This window comes from Leptodactylus fuscus, chromosome 10 (assembly GCF_031893055.1).
Source record: "Leptodactylus fuscus isolate aLepFus1 chromosome 10, aLepFus1.hap2, whole genome shotgun sequence".
NCBI lineage: Eukaryota > Metazoa > Chordata > Amphibia > Anura > Leptodactylidae > Leptodactylus > Leptodactylus fuscus.
In genome coordinates, this window is record NC_134274.1 from 32,317,130 (window position 1) to 32,339,438 (window position 22,309).

A 22,309-nucleotide genomic window follows, 5' to 3' on the forward strand; every position below is an offset into this window, starting at 1 on the left:
ATGGACAACAACTAATGTACAAGTTTCTTTTTATGTTACTAGTCCCAAGATGTGGTGGTTGGCAGCGGTGACCGTACTGATCTGTGGAATCACAACACAGTCATTGGATACATCACGAAAAGTTAGGCGAGATGTTGTGGACTTCTTATATACAGCAGATCCTGAAGCTAACATGAATATTGTAAGTTACATTGAAAAGAATACATACATTATTGCCAAGGGTATGTGTGTCATATGCAAGCCTCAGTACTGTGTCAGATCTGAATTAAATCACATATGAACAGTACCCAAAAGCTCTCTTTGACTTATAAAGCACTTGTGGTCGTTGTTCTCTTCCTGCCATCAAAAGTGCTGGTGTAGGCTCAAATGGCAGTAAGCGCACCCAGCGTTGATGCTGAGCGGTGATGAACACCCCCCCCCCAGTACTCGTCTATGGACGAGTACTGTCAGGATTAGGGGAGGCGTTCCTCACCACTCAGCGTCAACGCTGGGCAGTAAGTAACGCCCCCCCTCTCACAGTACAGCGCAATAGATGCTTCTTCTGATACTGAAGAGCTACGGTAACGGCACCAATAGCTCTTCAGTGGGGGCACAGAACGGGAAAGACGATAGTGCACTGAATTCAGTGCACTGTTGGCTTTCTAGCAGTGTATTATACCGCATGTGCCCAAGGACATGATATAGCTCAGTACATAGCTCAGCTAGGATTGACAGTCTAAAAGATATACGGAGCAGTCTCCCGCCCAGGTCTCAAATGCATGACCTGGTCCACTTGGTGAAGAAGTGGCTTCAGCCTTCAGACGCACTCCAGACCAACGTCCCCAAGAACTGGTAAGACGATATCCACCAGTAGGCGTGTGACGAAGGTTGTAGAAGGTTATGTACAAGGGGAACAGGCAGTTGGAATTGTATTCTCTAGACCCAAATTGGGGATCAAACCCATTTATGATGTTGGCGGTGCCACAAGTTGGAACAGATAGCTGCGTACTGCTCTTTAACCAATGAGTCCATGGACTGTAGCAGTACCCGGTGAGTCTCGCCATTTGCGCAACCTGTCTGCTTAGCAGAACTGGCGGCTAATGGTGATCCCCAAATGTGTGAAGTAACTGTGGGGGGTGGGCTGCGTCTGCTTTAATGGACTCTGGTAATGTGGTAACCTTGGTACGTGCAACTCTGGTGGAACCTGCACGATACAGTCAGCGTACTGTGGGTGTCTTGTGCATCCATGGTGAAATCAGAAACTACCTAATAGCTGAGATTTCAACAGAGATGCCTGTGGTGTAGTCAAGTCTCTGTTCCACAGCGTGATTCTTGGAAGAGATTTTCCGGTATTCTGGAACCTGTGGAAAAACCAGAAGGTTCCATATAAAAATCAGGATGGGTGGGAAAGGTTACCCAAAGTTGACCCTAAGGCTGGTCTTACACGACAGTAATGTAAGTCTGCAAATGGTCCGCAATTGAGGGTTTTCAATTGCGGACCATTTGCGGACACATTATACTCAATGCGGCCTCTTACACCACTGGATATTTTATCGGTGGTGTGGCCGGGCCGCAACCGTGGTCTGCAATTTATAGAGCATGTCCGTAATGCCCGTGAATTGCGGCACTGCACGGACTTGCCCATAGAACTCTGTGGGCGAGTGCGGCAGGACATGGACATCTGCGGGGTGTATGTTGCCAATCAGCAACTAGTGTTGCTGATCAGCAACATGCGGACTGTAGAATGATTACGGTCGTGTAAGACCAGCCTAAACCTTTCGACCTAGACTGTGGGGTGCCAGCAATAGCTGCAGACCCAGAAGAGAATAGCTCTACCCTGACTGTGTTAGCTGGCAACACTGAAGGTCAGAGGGAAATCCCTGACCTGCAGGAACTTGAGGTTTTGGAACTGCACAAATCAGAGACCCAAACTTGTCTCGTGCAAGAGAAAATGTAAAGGTGATAAATGGTAAGTCCCAGTATCTGGGAACCAGGAACCTGGATTTATTGTATAGGGTAAGCATAATAAGAGATTAGGTTACTGAGCAATTGGTGGTACCCCAACCCTTTCTAAAAGTGGTTCTAGAGTTAGCCCATAAGCACTGGGAGAACATTTGGGGTATGAGAAAACCAAAGGACGTGTATAATGTTTTTATTGGCCAGGGGTACATATCGATGGAGAGATTAGAGTCAGGTCTTAAAGGGCACTCCAATGTTATATGTAAAATTAATGGCAAGCGTAGCTGTTACTGTAACTCCTATAGGAATGAAAGAGCCGAGCTCATCCAAGACACTGTACTGTGTTTAGGAGACTGAAGGTAAGACCCATAGGTATCAGGCATTAATGGTATACCGTGAGGATATGCCCTTCCTGCCTATTATGGGAATAGCTCAATAACTGCCTAGATCACTTACCAGCAACAATATCAGACTCTGTTTCTGTCTCTTACTGGTTAAAGATGTAAACAATGGTTAGTTGTCTATCTTTGCAGTTTTAGTGGGTTGATTTGTTACAGTCATGGGAGCGTCTTGTGATCACCACATTCTTCTTATGCTATGAGGAAGTCAAAATGTGGAAGTATGTATTACACTTTCTCAACAAGACCTATACTTCTTACTTATTGTATTGGAAAGGAGTTTCTATGAAATGGTTGGGACACTTCCAATATAGCTACAGCTGCACAGGTTTCAGCATCCGGTCCCATAGATATTAATAGATCAGTTTATGCAATTATTGTTTCGGGGGTGTATATGACCGACCCCGGCCAATTTCAAGTATCCTTCGATAGACTTAAGTCTATATGGTATCCATGAAAATAGGTTCCCTTCGGGTGTACACTTACCTGTGTGGAATAAAAAGCATGTGTCTGAATATACAGTCCTATGAAAAAGTTTGGGCACCCCTATTAATCTTAATCATTTTTTGTTCTAAATATTTTGGTGTTTGCAACAGCCATTTCAGTTTGATATATCTAATAACTGATGGACACAGTAATATTTCAGGATTGAAATGAGGTTTATTGTACTAACAGAAAATGTGCAATATGCATTAAACCAAAATTTGACCGGTGCAAAAGTATGGGCACCCTTATCATTTTATTGATTTGAATTCCCCTAACTACTTTTTACTGACTTACTGAAGCACAAAATTGGTTTTGTAACCTCAGTGAGCTTTGAACTTCATAGCCAGATCTATCCAATCATAAGAAAAGGTATTTAAGGTGGCCAATTGCAAGTTGATCTCCTATTTGAATCTCCTCTGAAGAGTGGCATCATGGGCTACTCAAAACAACTCTCAAATGATCTGAAAACAAAGATTGTTCAACATAGTTGTTCAGCGGAAGGATACAAAAAGCTGTCTCAGAGATTTAACCTGTCAGTTTCCACTGTGAGGAACATAGTAAGGAAATGGAAGACCGCAGGGACAGTTCTTGTTAAGCCCAGAAGTGGCAGGCCAAGAAAAATATCAGAAAGGCAGAGAAGAAGAATGGTGAGAACAGTCAAGGACAATCCACAGACCACCTCCAAAGAGCTGCAGCATCATCTTGCTGCAGATGGTGTCACTGTGCATCGGTCAACTATACAGCGCACTTTGCACAAATAGAAGCTGTATGGGAGAGTGATGAGAAAGAAGCCGTTTCTGCACGTACGCCACAAATAGAGTTGCCTGAGGTATGAAAAAGCACATTTGGACAAGGCAGCTTCATTTTGGAAACAAAAATTGAGTTGTTTGGTTATAAAAAAAGGCGTTATGCATGGCGTCCAAAAAGAAACAGCATTCCAAGAAAAACACATGCTACCCACTGTAAAATTTGGTGGAGGTTCCATCATGCTTTGGGGCTGTGTGGCCAATGCCGGCATCGGGAATCTTGTTAAAGTTGAGAGTCGCATGGATTCCACTCAGTATCAGCAGATTCTTGAGAATAATGTTCAAGAATCAGTGACGAAGTTGAAGTTACGCCGGGGATGGATATTTCAGCAAGACAATGATCCAAAACACCGCTCCAAATCCTCAGGCATTCATGCAGAGGAACAATTACAATGTTCTGGAATGGCCATCCCAGTCCCCAGACCTGAATATCATTGACCATCTGTGGGATGATTTGAAGCGGGCTGTCCATGCTCGGCGACCATCTAACTTAACTGAACTTGAATTGTTTGTCCAAAATACCTTTATCCAGGATCCAGGAACGGATTAAAAGCTACAGGAAGCGACTAGAGGCTGTTATCTCTGCAAAAGGAGGATCTACTAAATATTAATGTCACTTTTCTGTTGAGGTGCCCATACTTTTGCACCGGTCAAATTTTGGTTTAATGCATATTGCACATTTTCTGTTAGTACAATAAACCTAATTTCAATCCTGAAATATTACTGTGTCCATCAGTTATTAGATATATCAAAATGAAATGGCTGTTATAAACACCAAAATATTTAGAACTAAAAATGATTAAGATTAATAGGGGTGCCCAAACTTTTTCATAGGACTGTACACTAAATCTCATATGCATTCATTTGCCAGGATACAAGGGGTGGCTGTGGCTACCTTTTTGTCTCTGTGTATTGTATATATACACATTCTTCACTATGTATTTTGTACTTATCTCTGTATTTTTATCTTTTATGGGTCCGTGCCCACAGACCGTATGCCTTCTTACTCATAGTGTGGGCGACTCACTTGGAAGAATTACGTCAGAAATTCCATTATGTCCTATGCGTTGAGTTTTAGGCAAAGCCTTGAACTCCTAGAAGTTGATAAAGATGTTAGGAAAGAGTCTTCATTGTCAGATTTGTACTTTGTACCCTTTTTGCAATGAAGTAATGTCTCTGCATACACTGAATATTGCTCCCTGCCAGCCATATCTCCAGGCACTTAGTCATCATACCTATACTAATACATGAATTAACTAGTTAGCAAATCAATAGCCACACAAGGGTAGCTTCACATCTGCGTTCCGGTTTCCATTCGGCTTAAGGGTTTGTTCACACAGCAGATTTTGTTGAAAAAATTCCATAAATATCAGTTCCATTCATCTTTAATGAAATCCATGTACTGGCCTTGAAAACTGCCCTAGGAGTGAGACTGATATTCAGTTGCAGAAATTTCTGCAACAAAATCTATCGTGTGTGAATGCCTCCTTACACTTAGGAAATTGAGACCGAATTTGAAAAACTGTCCAGATTTAGTAGTGACATTCAGGCTGAATAGTAGCATCCAACCTTGTCTGCTCACTAGGAACACCAGTCATGGCTACTGCCAGTGGCTATGTTGGGATGAGGTGCGCCTGCCTGCCTACCCACTCAGTTCATTGGGTTAGATATGGTCAAGCGTAAGGATTGGGGCACCTTTGACATGGGACCGTATGGTTATGGCTGTGAGATGACGAAAAACCAACGGCATGGTCATGGGCTCCCAAAGCTGAGTGATGCTTGTGTAGAGTGAAGTCGACCCCTCCTGTGCTAAAGTAGTCTAATGTAGCCATATAGTACGCAAGTCACTGCTACAGTATATTGCTTGTTTTCTTGCAGAGTGAACTGGTAAGATATAAAGGATACCCTAGTGAGGAATATGAAGTGACTACTGAAGACGGCTATATTCTGAGCATCAACAGAATACCTCACGGTGTCAAGAATCCATCTACAGGTATGAATAGATGACCGTGCGTGGTATTTTCTAAAATTGTAGTTGCTAATAATATTCACTCAAAAAATCTTGCGTTAAAAAAGTCTGTATTCTTAGTTTTTGACCCTTTTCTTAAAGGGGTGGTCCGGGATAAATGAAAACCCCTTCTCCTGCCTAATTTCTAGTATGCTCCAAAAAAATTAAAAAAAATTAAGTATATTTACCCATATGCTTGGGGCGGTCACGTTATCGCCCCACGCAGGTTTTCTGATTTCCTGGTGACGTGGCGTTTCCAGGGACAGGAGGCTACCAGTACTCCTCTCTTCCCGTAATGCATCATGGTAGTTTTACCCGAGGTCAGAATTGAACCCGTGTGCCAGTTTTCCGGCCAGATCTGTGAACAAGCCTGCACTTCTTTGCATGTAGGGAAGACTTTTTCCTTTCATGCTTGCAGCCTGTATTAGAGCGCAGCTGTCTTTTTACTGTCATTTTCTGGCTTTCATCCCTAGACACAGTAGCCTGTTTGAACACATGCCCGTAAAATATATATGGAATGATCTTTTCCATTTTCCATGTTATTTTCTTTCGTTACGTAAATCCTGCTCTTTCGGTTAATGAAGTGTGAAAGGTTGTGCATCGATCTGGTGCAGTGACACGGGCCTCACGCAGATGCCTATGTTGGCCGGTAACAAGGACAGGGTATCAGCTGTACTGTTCTTCTCACTTGGCCCTGGACTGTGACGCATCAGTAACATCATCCATATCGGAGCCAAGCTCTAACATGAGGATTCCTAGCGGCTAGGACAGTATGTCCATGACAAAACGTGTTCTTGGAAATAACTGTTTAGGAAGAGCAGCATTTCACTTGGAAATGAGAGCAAATACAAGGCCCTCTGAGGAACGATGACAGAACATGACTTTCATTAGAAGACACTGGAGAACGTGCCAATGTCTACTTCATGGAAACATGGAGTTCTGTTAATCCCCAGTCTTCTCTGGAAATGGCAGAGATGAGCCAAACTGGTATAATCCCAATAAGTGTCCAGGTTTTATAATTGTCAGATTTGGTTCCTCCTCAAGGATCGTGAAGCCTTTGAAATTTGGATATTTTGGAAATTTGTTGCCGTTGAGCTTCATGACTCAACACTTGGCTTCTATGATGATTGGACTGATGGGAGCATGGTTATTCCACAATGTGTCATTGTATGATTTACTCTTGGTGGAGCTAAAGAAAAGGTTATATGGGGATTTCAGTTCCCCTTATTCTTCTGTGTCAGGATATTACAGTGTGAACTGATCCACATTGTAGGGAGTGAGGGCCCTGCTCACAAGAGCTTACATTCTATGAGGAGACACAAGAGGTCAGAGGGCTTGTTCAGTACAATGGTCCAGCCATCTTTAATAGATAAGATCATATAACTGAAGCTGTATGAGCCGTCACCAGTCTCTGTCTGAATATACAGATACTAAGTGCATGATCTAGATGGAGGGGTCAGGATCTGAGGAATAGAGGAGGAGGGATAGAATATGATTAAAAAAAAAGTTAGTTCAGTGTGCGGAGGTGTACAACAATGTGATCAGGTTATGTGATAAGCCGTCTAAACAGTTGTAATTTTAGGGCAGTTTTGAACCTGCTTTAGTTGGGTATTAATCTGATTTCTGGGGTAAAGCATTCTAGAGCAGTGGTGCAGCTCGAGCAAAGTCTTGGACACAGGAGTGGGATATTCAAGTGTTAATGTGCCCATACACATGGTGGAACCAACTATTTAATTGTACATGCCTAATCCTTTCATTGTCAGGAGAAATAGGCAGCCACTGGGGTGGTCTGCAGCAGCATACTGCCCTCCCCCTACGTTAGGTGTTTGTCTGACAACTAGTTAAAGGGGTTTCCTTGATTAGGGGATCACTTGCAGATTGGTTAGGGGTCTAACCACTCAGAACCCCACCAATTTGGAGAATGGGGCACTTTTGTCCATTGTTCTAAAGAGAGTGATGGTCGGGCTACATACGCACCAGTCTATTGATTTCAATTGGAGCACTGGAGATAGCCGAACATTGTACTTTGGCACTACCCATACTAGAGACAAAACTCCCCTGTCTCCTATAGTGATCGGACCCTCATCAGTCTGCATGTTATGCCCTATCCCATGGATAGGGAAAAGCCTTTTAAGGTGCATGGTCACCTAGGACAGTTTAGCCTCATGCCAACGACCATAGTGGATGTATGGTCCGAAAAACACTGATCCACAATCCGCACATAAACCTGTCTATATTGCATCAGTAACGTTACCTGAAGTAATGTTCTTGTTTGATTCCTTACACTGGTCTGTGACGTATCTGCGGACAAATATAGGGCATGCTTCATAATTGGAGACCCCCTTCTTCAGCCCGCAAAAGATTTGTATGTGTTGTAAACCGATGGCTGGTCAGGTAATGGAGGGGGTGTACATCTCACCCAGACTACTCAGGTGGGTGAGATGAGAAAACTCCAGGAATGTTTGTTCTCAGCAGACAACTTTAGTCTGCTGAGCATTTTGGTAAATGGGCTGGATTTTTAGGAATGGCAGGTAGGTTGGTAGTGGGACCTGTCATTCCACCCCCCTCCAGTCCACACTTTGGGGGTTTTCCGGCAGCGACTCAGCTGTAGAGAGTCTCCTCGTCAAGGAGGCTTAAGAAGCCAGCTCCAGCAGCAACACTTGGGCAGAGCTTGGCTGGAGAGCGAACAGAGAGGTCATATTTTTGGATCTATGTCCTGAATGATTCTACTGGCTTTTGATTTCTGTTATTCTAGGTGAGGTAACCTATTCTATGTTTAGTTAGAGCCTAGCCGGGCAGGTATTTATTTTTGTATTGTTCCCTTTTGTTGCTGCACTACTTTTTTGAGTGAAAGTAAACTCTACCTTTGTTTTGGAGTAAAGAAACTGGACTTGTGTGTCTATGTCACCCCACCTAGCAACCCCAGTCCCTGACAGTGTGTATGGCTCCATAGAAATATATGGGTCTGTGCTTTATCTGAAATTGCGGATAAAATTGCAGCCATGTGCCGGGAGGACTTTATAGATTCTGCAGGTGCATAATATTGGATATCGGGAGACTTTAATGTATTAGGTAGGCAGACCGATGTAACATATTGCATTGACCTACCCAGGAGTGGCTAGTGGGGTGTGTGTGTGGGGGGGTGCCCTGCGTCAGGTAAATTGGGTGCTTTTTTTAGGCAAGCGTGTATAATATAAATTCAGAACAAAATTTGCTCTACCAACTCGAAATATGGCCTATGCACTTTAATAAACAGTGATGGATTCCACATTAAATATTTTAGCACTCGCACTGTAAACTAATCTTCTGGTTATAGCAAAAATATCTAGGCCATGAATGCGCCCCATGCACGTCTTTATTCTTGTTTATCTCTACAGCGACTTCTCCCGCTAATGGTAAATGTTATTAGTAGATATTACATTCTGTAGATTAGTCGTGTGCCAAGTGTATGGCATTTCAGAACCTCAGAAACATTAAGCAAGATGTTCATTACACGCTGACATTTTTACTGCGCCTCTCGGAGTGAGCAATGTGTCTCCGCCAGTTATGGCCTATTTACAAATAAGACAACCGCTCCCCCTACTGGAACATGGCGGTAGAGAACTCATAGCTCTTGCCTTGCGGCTTACATAGTTTTGATACAGTATCTGTTTTTTTCCAGATCCCTTATAAATCCCCTTGGGTTGACATTATATACATTTCTTGCTTTGTAGGACCCAAGCCTGTGGTGTTCTTACAGCATGGCCTCCTTGCCGATGGAAGTAACTGGGTGACCAATCTGGCGAACAACAGTTTAGGATTCATCCTGGCAGATGCAGGATATGATGTGTGGATGGGAAATAGTCGGGGAAATACCTGGTCTCAGAAACACAAGACTCTCTGCCGTGATGATAACAGATTTTGGGAATTCAGGTGAGTATAAGCAATGACTATGGACAATGCACTGTCACACCTACTAAGAGGTTTATCCATTTCTGTACAAGTCTATGGGGTGGAGCTCGTAGACCTTTTCAGTATGGGGTTTGACCAATCTCCGTTATTTTTGCAGTGCATGTGAGGTCAGAGCAGTTAGCTGTTCTAAGCGGTCTGGAACGTGTGCTGTATCTAATCTAATACATTAGAAATATAAAATAAATTATACATTTTAATAATTATGTTTAAATAAAAAAAAACTGAAGTGTTTCATCTTATCAATTTATGCTTGTCCTCACATAGCCACTGCTTCCATCATCTCCTAACAGCTAGGTCAGAATGGCCCAGATGACAAGAAATTCATTGAAATGGCCTTCCTGTTTCCCCTTTCATAGTGTGTTAACTGGGCAAAATGTCTTCAAGTGTATTATAGAGGCACATATAGCAGTCTGTGATACCTTACCGAGAAGTACACTACCCAAAAGTAGTCTCAGGGCTTTTTTTTACAGCACATCGGGAAGGAATCACTTATGCCCCCTTGTGGCAAGACTTGGTATGTAATCAGACCAAACCCGTAATAATTTCCATAACTGTGTGCCAGTCACCGATGAGACTGCCTGATGGACTCCTAAGCCCCGGAGCCCAGTTATGGTATAAGTGACCAAAGCTTTTCCCACAAAACTGTATATTCGCCTACTCCGCTCCTCTTACTCTATAATTTGCCTGACTGCATTCCTTTCAAGTAAAAAAATATTAAGTTTTAATGTTCGTGAATTTCACCCTACATGTAAAATGTGTTAGAGGGAGCCTATCATTGGATACCCTTTAAGCTGTGTAAGCGTCCATTTTCTTGGGGCCCGGGCATGCGCAGTTGGCTATGCCCGAGGCCTAGAAAATTGAAAACCCATGACAGAAGAAGAAGCGCAGAGAGGTAGGTTCCTGAAGAAGATGGAGGCGTCGCTGGAGAGTTCTCTTGCAGCATTGATGACGCCCCCAGTGCTGCGAGAGAACTCATTTGCATACCGAAGAAAACCCAGTTTTCTACCGAACGGTGGGGCAGAGAAGACATCTAAAGGAGACGAATAGCCTTTCTTAAGGCTATTCTGACGTGTTATCGAGAAGAAAAAAGGGTATCCAATGATAGGATCCCTTTAAATACCAGGTGAGGCCAAAATGAAAGAATTGTCTTTTTCCCCTAAAATTAACAGCAGGACTTGTTGCCCTTCACTGATAACAGGACAGAGCTATGATGAAGTAGGGACAACTCTTCTACCAAGATCTGCCTACCCGTGGTACAGATAGTCATCCAGTCCGATCAACAAAGATCTAACATTTACAGTAAGAAGCGTAGTGCAATAACATCTTCTGCCGTATAAAAGTCCCATCTAAGTGCTTTAGTGCACTCCCAAATAAGCCATCTAAAGCGCATCACATCATAAAAACACATCGCCCGAATCGCGTTTCAGCAGAATATTTTTTTCCCCAGGTTACTCACTTACGAAGTGTGTTTATGTAGATAAATTATTCATGTAAACCATAAAGTGGTGTTATAAGGTGGACGTATACTGTACATGAATTACTTCTAGGCCTTTATTAACCGTCTGATTCTGTAAGTTTTATTTTACATGTAGATATACTCATATTTGTGCGTGTAAATAAATGTATATTTCTCCTCTCTTCTAGTTACGATGAGATGGCCAAGTTTGATCTTCCTGCAGTCATCAATTTTATATTAGATAAAACTGGACAAGAGCAAATCTATTACATAGGGCATTCTCAGGGGACCACTATAGGTATGTGCTATAAACTAATGAAGCAATAACGAAGTAAATCTCTTCTGATATAGTGAAGATTACATGATTCCTGCTCCGTGACAAAGGGGTTTTCCAGGCCATGTAATTGATGACCTATCCTAATAGTATTAAAAATCGGCAGCGGTTCGACATCCAGGCCCCCGGTCATTAAGCTGTTTGAGGCTGGGATGAAGGCTGCAGCCTCTTCACTACTTACAGATCACAATGTCATATATTTGTACAGTGGTTGTGCTTGATATTATGGCTCATCCCATTCACACGATCTATGAACGTGGCACCACATGGCCTGTGAAGCAGACCTCAGGGGGCACCACTTCTACCTCAGCCAGCAGGTCCACAGGGGTCTTGGGTTTGCTAGTAATGGGCCATCCATTTAAGAGTCCCAGAAAACCCCTTTTAGGCTAAAGCTCCACCAAGCTAGCCACGCGGAAAGTTCACAAGGTGGAAAAGACACCACGGCAAAAGCTAAATTGTGGCTTTTATGCAACTGCATTCTCATGTCCTTGGGACAGGGTTGAGTCATGTGGATGAAAATTCTGGATGCTAACAAAATAACTCCCATTTTATTTATTAATTTTTTTTTTTACTGTCATGTCAGGGGTTGTTGTATACTTAAGTAACTTATCCTAACCTCTCTCAGGTTATCTGCAGAATGACTCTCAGCCCAGTATTTTGGATCACTGCACATATCTCTTATTACTATATATACCGTATATACTCGAGTATAAGCCGACCCGAATATAAGCCGAGGCCCCTAATTTTACCACAAAAAAACTGGGAAAACTTATTGAGTCGAGTATAAGCCAAGGGGGAAAATGCAGCAGCTACTTGAAAATTTCAAAATTTAAAATGGTCGGAGTTTTTGGGTGCAGTAGATGCTGGGTGCTGGGGAGGGGGTGTTTTGGTTGTCTGTCTGCCCCTTCTCTGAGCTTGAGGACTGTTTTTTCTTCCCCCACTTGGAATTCAGCCTGGCTGAATATAGGGGATCTGCAGTGCTCCCATTAACCCCTTCCTGACGGAACAGGAGCACTGCAGATCCCCTATATTCAGTAGACCGGGCACTTTCAGACACAGGGATACCTAATGTGTATGTGTTTCACAGTCATTTTCTACTTTTGTATGTATTCTAGAGAAAGGAGGGATTTACAACTTTTATTTTTTTAAATTTTTTTTGCTCTATTTTATGGGAGATTCTATACATTAATATTGTGGCTGGTCATAGAACCCCCCCCCCCCTCCTAAAAAAAAAAAATATTAAAAAAAAAATTTGCTGATTCGAGTATAAGCCGAGGGGGCTTTTTCAGCTCAAAAACTGGGCTGAAAAATTCGGCTTATACTCGAGTATATACGGTATTTGTAAAATACACTAATATTTTATATATTCTGTTTTGTGTTTTAGGATTTATTGCATTCTCAAGTTTGCCCGAGCTGGCAAAAAAGGTTAAAATGTTTTTTGGTCTGGGTCCTGTGGCGACAGTCAAATTTTCCAGCAGTCCCTTGGCAAAGTTGTCTGTTTTCCCTGAATTCTTGATTAAGGTATAGTAATCCTACTGCCTGCTATGGTAACTGGACTTGAATGTTTTGGACAACCCTACAGGTAGTGATGGGGATGCAGGCCAATGATCATCTGCCATCTTTTTCATACTCCTCCTCTCTATGGTCATACAATGAGATGGAACAGCTCTGGACCCCCCCATACTAGCGGGGATTCTAATGAATAGGGGATACATATCAGGTGTAAGAAAACACCTTTAAAATAGACATTAAACCATTAAAATATAGCTGTATTCCGTATGGTATCCATAATTATGTAAGGTATATGAACCCAGCCTATACCCATTTGTATGACTATATACATGTATATTTAGAGGACACTGTTTCTTTCTTCATATATAGGATCTGTTTGGTGTAAAACAATTTTTACCGCAGTCGGAGTTCATTAAATGGCTCGCCACCCACTTTTGCACCCGTGAAGTGATTGAAGAAATATGCGGCAATGTTTTCTTTGTTCTATGTGGATTTAACGAAAAGAATCTCAACATGGTAAGCATAGTGGTAACTTCTTTCTTTTTTTTTTAATCATTTCCCTTTTTCTTATTTTATAATAGCCTGTGTGTTGTATATTCAGACATGGTGCTGGCACACATGGGTCCCTTCATGTCCTCGGTCACATGTGGTTTTGCCAACAGTCGGCTTTCCCGTTATGTGCCCCAGGGGAAGTGTTATCGGTGCAATTACTGATAGCTCTTCACTCTCAGAAGGGAGTTCCTGACAATCTAGCTGGGAACGCTCCTCCTGACAGTACTGTATGTAGCTTTAGGGTAAGTTTTTTGGTCTGGAACCTGAGGCAGAGGCTGAACCAAAAGCCGGGTAGCCACGACTGAAAGCCGGTGCACTGGGCTTATTCTGGAGGAGGGTGTGCCTTCAAGCCGAAACGGCCTGAAGAATGAGCATGTTTCCTCTTTCCAGATGCAACGGCTCCCGGAAAAAAGACCCGAGTGGCTCCCATTAATTTCAATGGGAGTCGTCTTTTTGGTCAGGATTTTGAGGTGGGTACAGCCTCAAAATCCTGACCAAAAAAAACTCTGTGTGAACTTACCATTATACTGTCATCGGGGTCGTTCCTTACTGTCCAGCCATGACGCTGAGCAGAGAGGAACGCCCTGCTTACTCTCCATACAAACTGTAGCAGCAAGTGTACGTACTGCAGAGTTGTCCCATTGAAATGTATGGGGCAGCACTGCACTCGCCGCTACAGTTTGTGGTGCCTATACATTTGTGTAGATGAATTTGCTCCCATGCATTCTGTTACAGTAACTGTTTTTCTCTTACAGAGCCGGGTAAATGTATATTCTACTCATTGCCCATCAGGAACCTCTGTGCAGAATATGATCCACTGGGCTCAGGTAAGGATGGGGCTTTGCAAGGTCAGTGTTGATGACTTTTTGGTAAAGTACAGTGGTCCTTTCATCAGCATGATATGCCCTCAACACACCGCGGAGTTTGTTCAGGAATGGTTTGAGGAACATAGTAAAGCATTTTTGACTTTCAAAATTCATCCTAAATCGTATCAAGCATCTGTGGTATGTGCTGGAAAATGAAGAATGCACTACCACAGACTCTTCTAGGATGCACTCACATGGAGGAATATGGTGCTGCCTCAAAATTTGCACCAGATTCTGCCCTGATTCTGACTTCCATTTAGAACAGAGATGAAAGCAGGATCCTGAAAAGATAAGCGCCCTGGTCAATCTTGCTGCATATTCTGCAGTTGGTCAGCCACAGAACACATGGCATGAGACGCTCAGCTGGTCAGCCTCATTCATCTGGGGGCTGGAAAGAGGAATCTGAGGCTACAACTAAAAATATGTGTCACCCTGCGACTAATATAGGTGAATGGAGTCAAAGTGGATGCTGCGACTGCAACTTGTAGTCATAAAAAAAACAAAAACAAAACAAAAAAAAAAAACACACACACACACCTTGAGCACAGTAGGTTGCAGGGTAATGCAGCAACATATAGTTTCCTTGACGGCAAAGTACCAACTAGTTTCATAGTCCTAATCTATGACGCAATGGATCATTTGCTTACTTTGGCTCTAGAGGGCCCTCTTATCTCCCTTATTAGCTGGATATTCAGTACAGATGGTTCCTAGTAGTGTTTACTGTCTTATTTGAAGTGTCTGACAAAATTTTCATCACTATGTTTGTTTGTTTATTCTTTTTAAGGCGGTAAAAAGTGGTGAACTGAAAGGATTTGACTATGGATACAAGGGAAATATTCTACATTACAACCAGGTAATAAAACCTAAAAAGACCTAAAAAACCTAAAAGAAATGAGCGCAGGGGGCCCAAAGATCAGTAATGGTAAAATGACAGTAGTAATGTGCCCCCCGATTCTATGCGCAGTTCCTTTATTTTTTTTGTCTTTACTTGTTAAAGGGTTTTTAGTTAGGGCTTCCATTCTACACCAGTGGCGTAACTAGGAATGGTAGGACCCCGTGGCGAACTTTTGACATGGGCCCCTCCCCTTCCCCGAAGACACCGACCCTTCCCCAAAGACCCCTGCACACAGTATTATTCACCATAGTCACTATGGGGCTTCATACTGTGTGCAGGGGCCACTATGGGGCATAATACTGTGTGCAGGGGCCACTATGGGGCATAATACTGTGTGCAGGGGCCACTATGGGGGAATAATACTGTGTGCAGGGGCCATTATGGCATAGTAGCCCCTTCACACAGTATTATTCCCATAGTGGCCCCTGCACACAGTATTGTGCCCTATTGTGAACCGTCCATGAACAATTATACTCAGAGGGCGCTTTTCAGACTGTCACATGCTATATTAAAAACCCGCAGCACAAGTTGTAATCCTGCATGTCAATCATACAAGTATCCAAAGCTCATAGCTACCAGTGCATTCTTGGGAATACTCCTTTAAGTGTTGCACTATTGTCTTCTAGACTACACCTCCTTTTTACAACGTGAAAGATATGAAGATTCCCACCGCTTTATGGAGTGGAGGCAACGACTGGCTGGCTGATCGCAAGGATGTGGCCTTATTGCTTACTCAAGTCAATAACTTGGTGTACCACAAAGAGATTCCAGATTGGGAACATCTGGATTTTATCTGGGGCCTGGATGCTCCAGAGCGTATGTACAATGAAATCATTCAGTTGCTCAAGAAATTTTCCTAAACATACGCATCACATTGTAATGTACTGTATGTAAAGAAAACCTGTGGAGCACATGGAAAAGAGAAATGCGGCCTCATTGACCACTAAGTGATAAAATACTATTATAGCTATACAATACATCACTATGCAATTCATAGGGGCTTCATTTACATGCAAGAATTTACTATTCTTATCTATACACATTGGTAAAAACTTCAGGCACAAAATGGGCAAAACCAAATACAGCCTTAACTTCAAGCAAAAACAAAATAAAAACCTGCTCGTCTGAGCAACTAACTAAACAGCACTGATAACCTAACTATACATGTGGCTTACTTCCAGTCACATGAGAACAACAGACTGGTTACAGAACAGAACCATACACCTCCTTTCACCTCATGGAACTGCCCTGCAATGCAAGAGCTGAAGCCTTTAATGGGTCAGTAATGAGCCCAGGATCTACACCTGGGCTGAGGCCTACTCCAGATAATGGGAGTACTTAAAGGGTTTGTCTGCTTCTATTGTGTGTACATCCTAATAGACAATATTGCATTCTATAGATTTGTTCCCCTTGAATGCTTATATGTAGTATAGTGCAACTCGCATCCCTGGCGGGCCATAGGTATCTCATGCAATAATAGGTGCCCATTGTCTTCAGTGGACACTGTAACATTATAGCTATACATGGTTCATTGAAGGGGCTTTCAGTAGTACCACTTGTCTCAGCAATACCACTTGGGCCAGTAAGGCAAACCAGACAACTCCTTTAATTGCCCAAGCTTTATATCTATAGTATCAGATGCTTTCACCAAAACAATACATTTTGATCAGTACATGTTCTCATAATTCATTTTTATCACAATTTTATATGAAGATAGTTTGTATCTGTGTGTACGTCTGTGTGTATGCATCCCTTTTAAAGAGGTTTTCCACCTACATTTATTTTTTATAGTAATCTGATAATATATCTGATAATATAGTAATATAATATAATACAGTATTAGTACGGAAATTACAATACTGTCTAAGAGAACTGGCAACACAACAGGGCGCTCCCTTGTGCAGAACCTTAAATGTGCGCAATTCTACAATGCCCATAGGTGCGATATAATACCTTAGGATATTGTGTGTGACACAACTAATATGCGTTTCAATGCAGTTTCAGGTGCTGCAGTGTCAGCATCCAAGCCCTCTGTCCAGAGGTAGGAACCAAGGAAAATTAATACACAAAACCGGGGGATTTAAAATTCACATCAAAACGGACCAACTATACATGCGCTCCCACCAGGCACTGCTGTAGCCGTAAGTTGTAGAGCTCAACGGATCAGAGACAATCATCCAGGAATCCATTTGTCTCTTGGATTGTATTGTCTCTGACTGATCCGTTGATCTCTACAAATTATGGCTACAGCAGTAGTTGGTGGAGCCCATGTGTATTTGGTCCATTTATGTGAATTTCACATCACCCAGTTTTGAGTATTAGTACTGGCAAGGTTTGCCTGAAAATGGCTCTTTTCACAAGAATAGCCTGACCTCTCCAAAGATCAGTAACCAATGACAACTTAGACCTTGATTCTGGTGCAGTTGGAATTCTCTCTAACCCCCACCATTCCTGAGCAGTCATTTCTATGAGTTACAGTATTTGCTGTCAGGTGGGCGGTTCCTATAGTTTTGTTCCATCTTAAGGACCGCCTACCTGACATCAGAGAGCATAATCATGCTGAAACTAACAGAAGTGATTGCTCAAGAATGGTGGGGGTTACAAAAATTATTCCAACTGTGCCAGAATCAGTGGAGAGGCATCTATTGAAGGATATAAAGAGTTGGTGGAGGTGGTGAAAGGTCTTTTATAAAGAACCAACAAGATAAATCATGTAAATCAGGGATGGTCTTGCTCATGTTGTACTATAGGTACTGTGTGTCTACAGTTGGTTGATAACTGTGACATACAGTTTTTGGGTTAAGAACTGGTCATGAGCACTGTCGCTACTGTGGTGGATTCGACATAAGATAGGATATACAGTATACAGTTAGTAAATCCATTTGGCCATTGTCAGAAAGGCCGTACTCAGTCTGTAACATACGGGTCAAATATTGGCTAACTGAGCCTTGTCCAGGGATCCGGTCCTACCGCGCCATAGTCATCTATGACGTAAATCAGTGCCTTACCTCTGTACTACTGACTCTTACTATACACACGTCACTCCTGAAGATAGCTCTAGGTAGAGAACCTCTTTATAACTTGTGAATGTTGTTCTTTTTCCTATATGCACCCTATATACTGTACTTTCCACACATTACTTTTAAGTTTAATATATAAGGATCCACTAGTGTTATAGTATATGTGCATTTCATTAAAGATATACTCAGGAAATATGTGGTCTAAAAGACGAATGCAACAGTGAATTACTATATAACCAGGTCTAACCCATAGCTCTGCTTGTAACTTCTGGTATTACATGCTATACATATTACAGAGTTCTATTTTCTATAGAATTATTTTTGATACAGTGTTTTAGACTAGAAAATGAATTCATGGTGTTTGTTACCACATCTGTATAAACTACCCCATTGTTCCTACACAAACCATTACTGCCAGAAGCCCATACTGTCCACAGCTTTATATGGCCATACAATCCTATTAATGTGAAAAAGGAACAGGAAATATATAGGAAGTTCTTATACTTCTACCTTCTGCTCAGTCCACTCCTGGCTTTGGCTCAAAAACCTGCAACAAAAAAAGCTGCTTTTCCGCAATGTGGGGCCTCAGCCGAAATGTCTGTTTTAATAAATACTGATCTGTTAAGAACCTGGAGGAATGGCTTTGTTTCACGGTTATTTTCTCTGGAAATGGTTGTCTAATCTGTCAATTGAGCGATACCATTCCTGCCGTCAGTGGGTCAAGTCCCGAAATCGTCTGATATAGTCTACAGACAAGAGGAATGGGAACAGAATTATCAATTGATTCATAGATTTCCAGGAGGAGTTACACAGGAACAGTACAACACAGTGTTCTGGTATTGTTATTTTATGGGAAATTGTGGGGTATACTACAACAGACATGTCAGGAGAGTTGTCGGATCATAACTTTGACTTGACTTTTTCAGGGTCTCAAAATTTTCTGAGTTTTATTGCTTTATAATATAACAGATTTTATTTTATTTCTAAATTTATATATTTTTTTCCTGTATTTGTTTTGCCATTGTGAAATAAATTTACAAGTTCTTGTTTCAGATGTATTTTAGCCATTTAGTTTTACAAAACCAGTTTTCTGTTCTGTTCATTGACTGTTTCATTACCTGTATATTATAAGATGGATATAGAAGCTATGAATTAGTTCTCTAACACTGTGACGATATTAGGGTATGTTCACACACTGATTCCGCTCCCATATCTATGGCAGATGCCACTGTGATATCTGCCGCCCATTGTATTCTATTGGGAGGCAGGGATTGAAGCAGGAAGCTGAAAAGATGAGCCTCCTGCTTGATCTGCGACAGTCCGCACCATAAAACTTCTCCCTTTCATCTGGGACTAATCTGAGGTGGAAAACCAAAGCTTTCAAGGAACGGGGTGGGAAACCAGAGGGCCATAAAATGAAGAGGAATCTGAGGAAAATGCTCACTTCAAATTCCTCTCGATTTTTGGCACCAATCACGGTGTGCCATTTATGGTTTTGGGTTACTGCAGTATACATTTCTACCGCTATAAGGCGTTACTGAGCTTTGACTTAAACTTACTTGAGGGGATGAATCTTGGGTGTGTGTTGTACAAGGTGTTATATTTTGAAGTTTAAAGGGGTTTTTCTGGACTTAAATATTGATAATCCATTTTCGAGATTAAGGTTTGGGTCACATCTGCGTCGGATTCTCCGTTTCGAGACTGTCGCAGATTCCACCGAAAATCAGCAGAGAGAAAAAGTCCAGCATGGAAGATTTTTTTCTCAATCGCTTTCGGATTAAAAATGACGGGCCCCGTTATAGTCAAAGGGTTCTGCAGTGCCCCATGTGTACCCACTGTTTTGGGGGTCTGCTTCTCCGCTGTTTGGGTTTCCTGACGGAACTGAATGACAGAGAGCCGGCACTGGCGTGAACCTAGTGTAGGTCATAGGATTGGAAGAGTTCAACTCCCGAAACTCCCTCAGATCAGCTGTTTGAAGGGACCATGACACTCCATCTTTTTCATTGTTTACCAGGAATTATTTCATGTATTTAGTAGTGACTGTGAATTAGAATAAGCTGCCATACCAATTGTGACCACTACCAAATGTATGGCGCTGTCTGGTAAACAATGACTAGGCAGCAGCACAACTGTAAAGGGGGTGCAGGAGTCAGACACCCATCGATCTGTTATGGATGACATATGTCTAGGACAGTCTTGGAGTAATGTCAGACATCACTAGATGAGTTATGATACAAGGACTGTACAGACACAACATCCATATTGTTATAGAACATGTTCTGCATTTACATTGCCTTATACAATTCATGTTTTCAGAGACCTCTCTGCCAATACCGTTGCCTGGTTTTTCTGTGACTTATCCTGCCTTGTATTTCTATGGACTATATACAACTGGACAGTAATGCAATGACATTGAAATAATGTCACATTTAATATCTTGTAGTCTGAAGATGTTTTATTAAAGGTTGTTATGCAATTCAATAAGAACTCGCACTACTACTGACTACTTTGTCTAGATCTGTATTATTGTAGCTGTTACATAAGTATATTGGGTTGTCAGATTAAAACATGAAAAAACATTGTATTATGGCATCTATAATAAAAGGACAACTGTGCATTTGCAGATTCATATTACTCGCTGTTTCCTTTTACCTATAGAGAAAAATATCAGACATTGGAACTTAAAGGGGTTGTCCAGTCCATATTATTTGTATGTAATACTGCTGTTACCAGGGATATAAACATAAACCAGTACTCACCTCTCCCAGAGTCGGCTCCATCCATTTATATAATTGAATTCAGCGGCTCTTCTGAAATGCATGGATAGAACATAGTGGAACCTCTGCAACTATTACCGGCATTGGTCCGACTATCACAAAGTTGCCGCTATTACCGCTGTTGATCCTGCTATCACAAAGGAGCTGCTGATATTATCAGTATTGGTCCCGCTATTACTGAAAATGGGCCTGTTATGACAAAGGAGCCTCCACTGCTGCTATTACCGGCATTGGTCCGAACACACTTGTGAACCAGGCCTCAGTATGAGGATTGCACTAACACAATCCGCCACTTTTAGGCAGTGCTACTTCTGTCACCAATTTATTACCTCGCCTTGGCCTTCACCCGTTATACTCTGTGGCCTTAAAAGACCCCAAATAATAAAAATAGTACTTCTGGTTCATGCCAAACAAGTTCGGCCCGAAAGAAATCAGATGGCTGAACCTCACAATATTTGTTGGAATGAATCTCAGGAGGTTCAGCCATCTCTGACCAGAGTGCTTTTGGTGGTATGAGGGGGACCTACATAATATAAGGTTTATATTGTTATGGCTGATCAGTGTTTTTCCTGATCCTTATTCTGATGATGGATTTTTTGCTTTCTTGTCCTGGCCATCTTGGAATTGTCTGAAAGAGACAAGTAAACAAAAATTCTGAATACTGTAGACATATCCAGTTTTATGTATACAGTATCTTTCATGTAGACAACTTTTATCACTTGGATGACCTTTAACCCCAGATTGCAATGGTGCATCCTCGTCCCACCTCTTAGCATCCTGGTTAATGAATTGCTTATAGCATAATTGTGGTATCATTGTGAAATGTGACTGGTTCACTGTAGTATGGTGCAGGTGTAATAAAACCCTTGTTAAGTAAAGGTCAATTCAATTTTTTTTATATTATTGTGCAGTTTATCAAGGAGGCTAGCACGCTTATTTTCCGTCGTCATAGCTCAAGGCACTTCAGGATAAATAATATTATAAATACAAGATATAGGATAGCAAATTTCACAGATAAGGTGACTGGTGCATGCATAGGAGGTTCATTCAGGCCGCTGTGTCCATGGGAAGCTCCAGCAGACATGTTAAAGTGCATGATGTCCCTTATTCCTAGGAAAGCAGATTGAACCTCTGATCACAAATGATTGACCAAAACTGGGGATTCCTCAGAATTATTGAAAAAGCCGTGGCGTATCACTTTACAACTACCTCCAGAAGGGGCGTATCACTTTATAATGACCTCCAGACTAGGCGTATGACATTAGGACGACCTCCAGACAAGGCATATCACATTACAACTACCTGAAGAC

The 22,309-nt window shown here is 42.0% G+C and overlaps 1 protein-coding gene across 1 annotated transcript; it reads left to right on the forward strand.

The window, feature by feature from the left end:
* The first annotated feature begins 49 nt into the window (after nt 1-49).
* LOC142182799 (lysosomal acid lipase/cholesteryl ester hydrolase-like) lies at nt 50-20,742 on the forward strand. The gene is made up of 9 exons (XM_075257545.1): nt 50-181; nt 5,507-5,621; nt 9,350-9,548; nt 11,232-11,341; nt 12,762-12,898; nt 13,259-13,405; nt 14,197-14,268; nt 15,092-15,160; nt 15,829-20,742. Exons 1-9 carry the CDS (start codon nt 50-52, stop codon nt 16,060-16,062), a joined length of 1,215 nt encoding a protein of 404 aa, XP_075113646.1. The 3' UTR covers nt 16,063-20,742.
* The last annotated feature ends 1,567 nt before the right edge of the window (nt 20,743-22,309 follow it).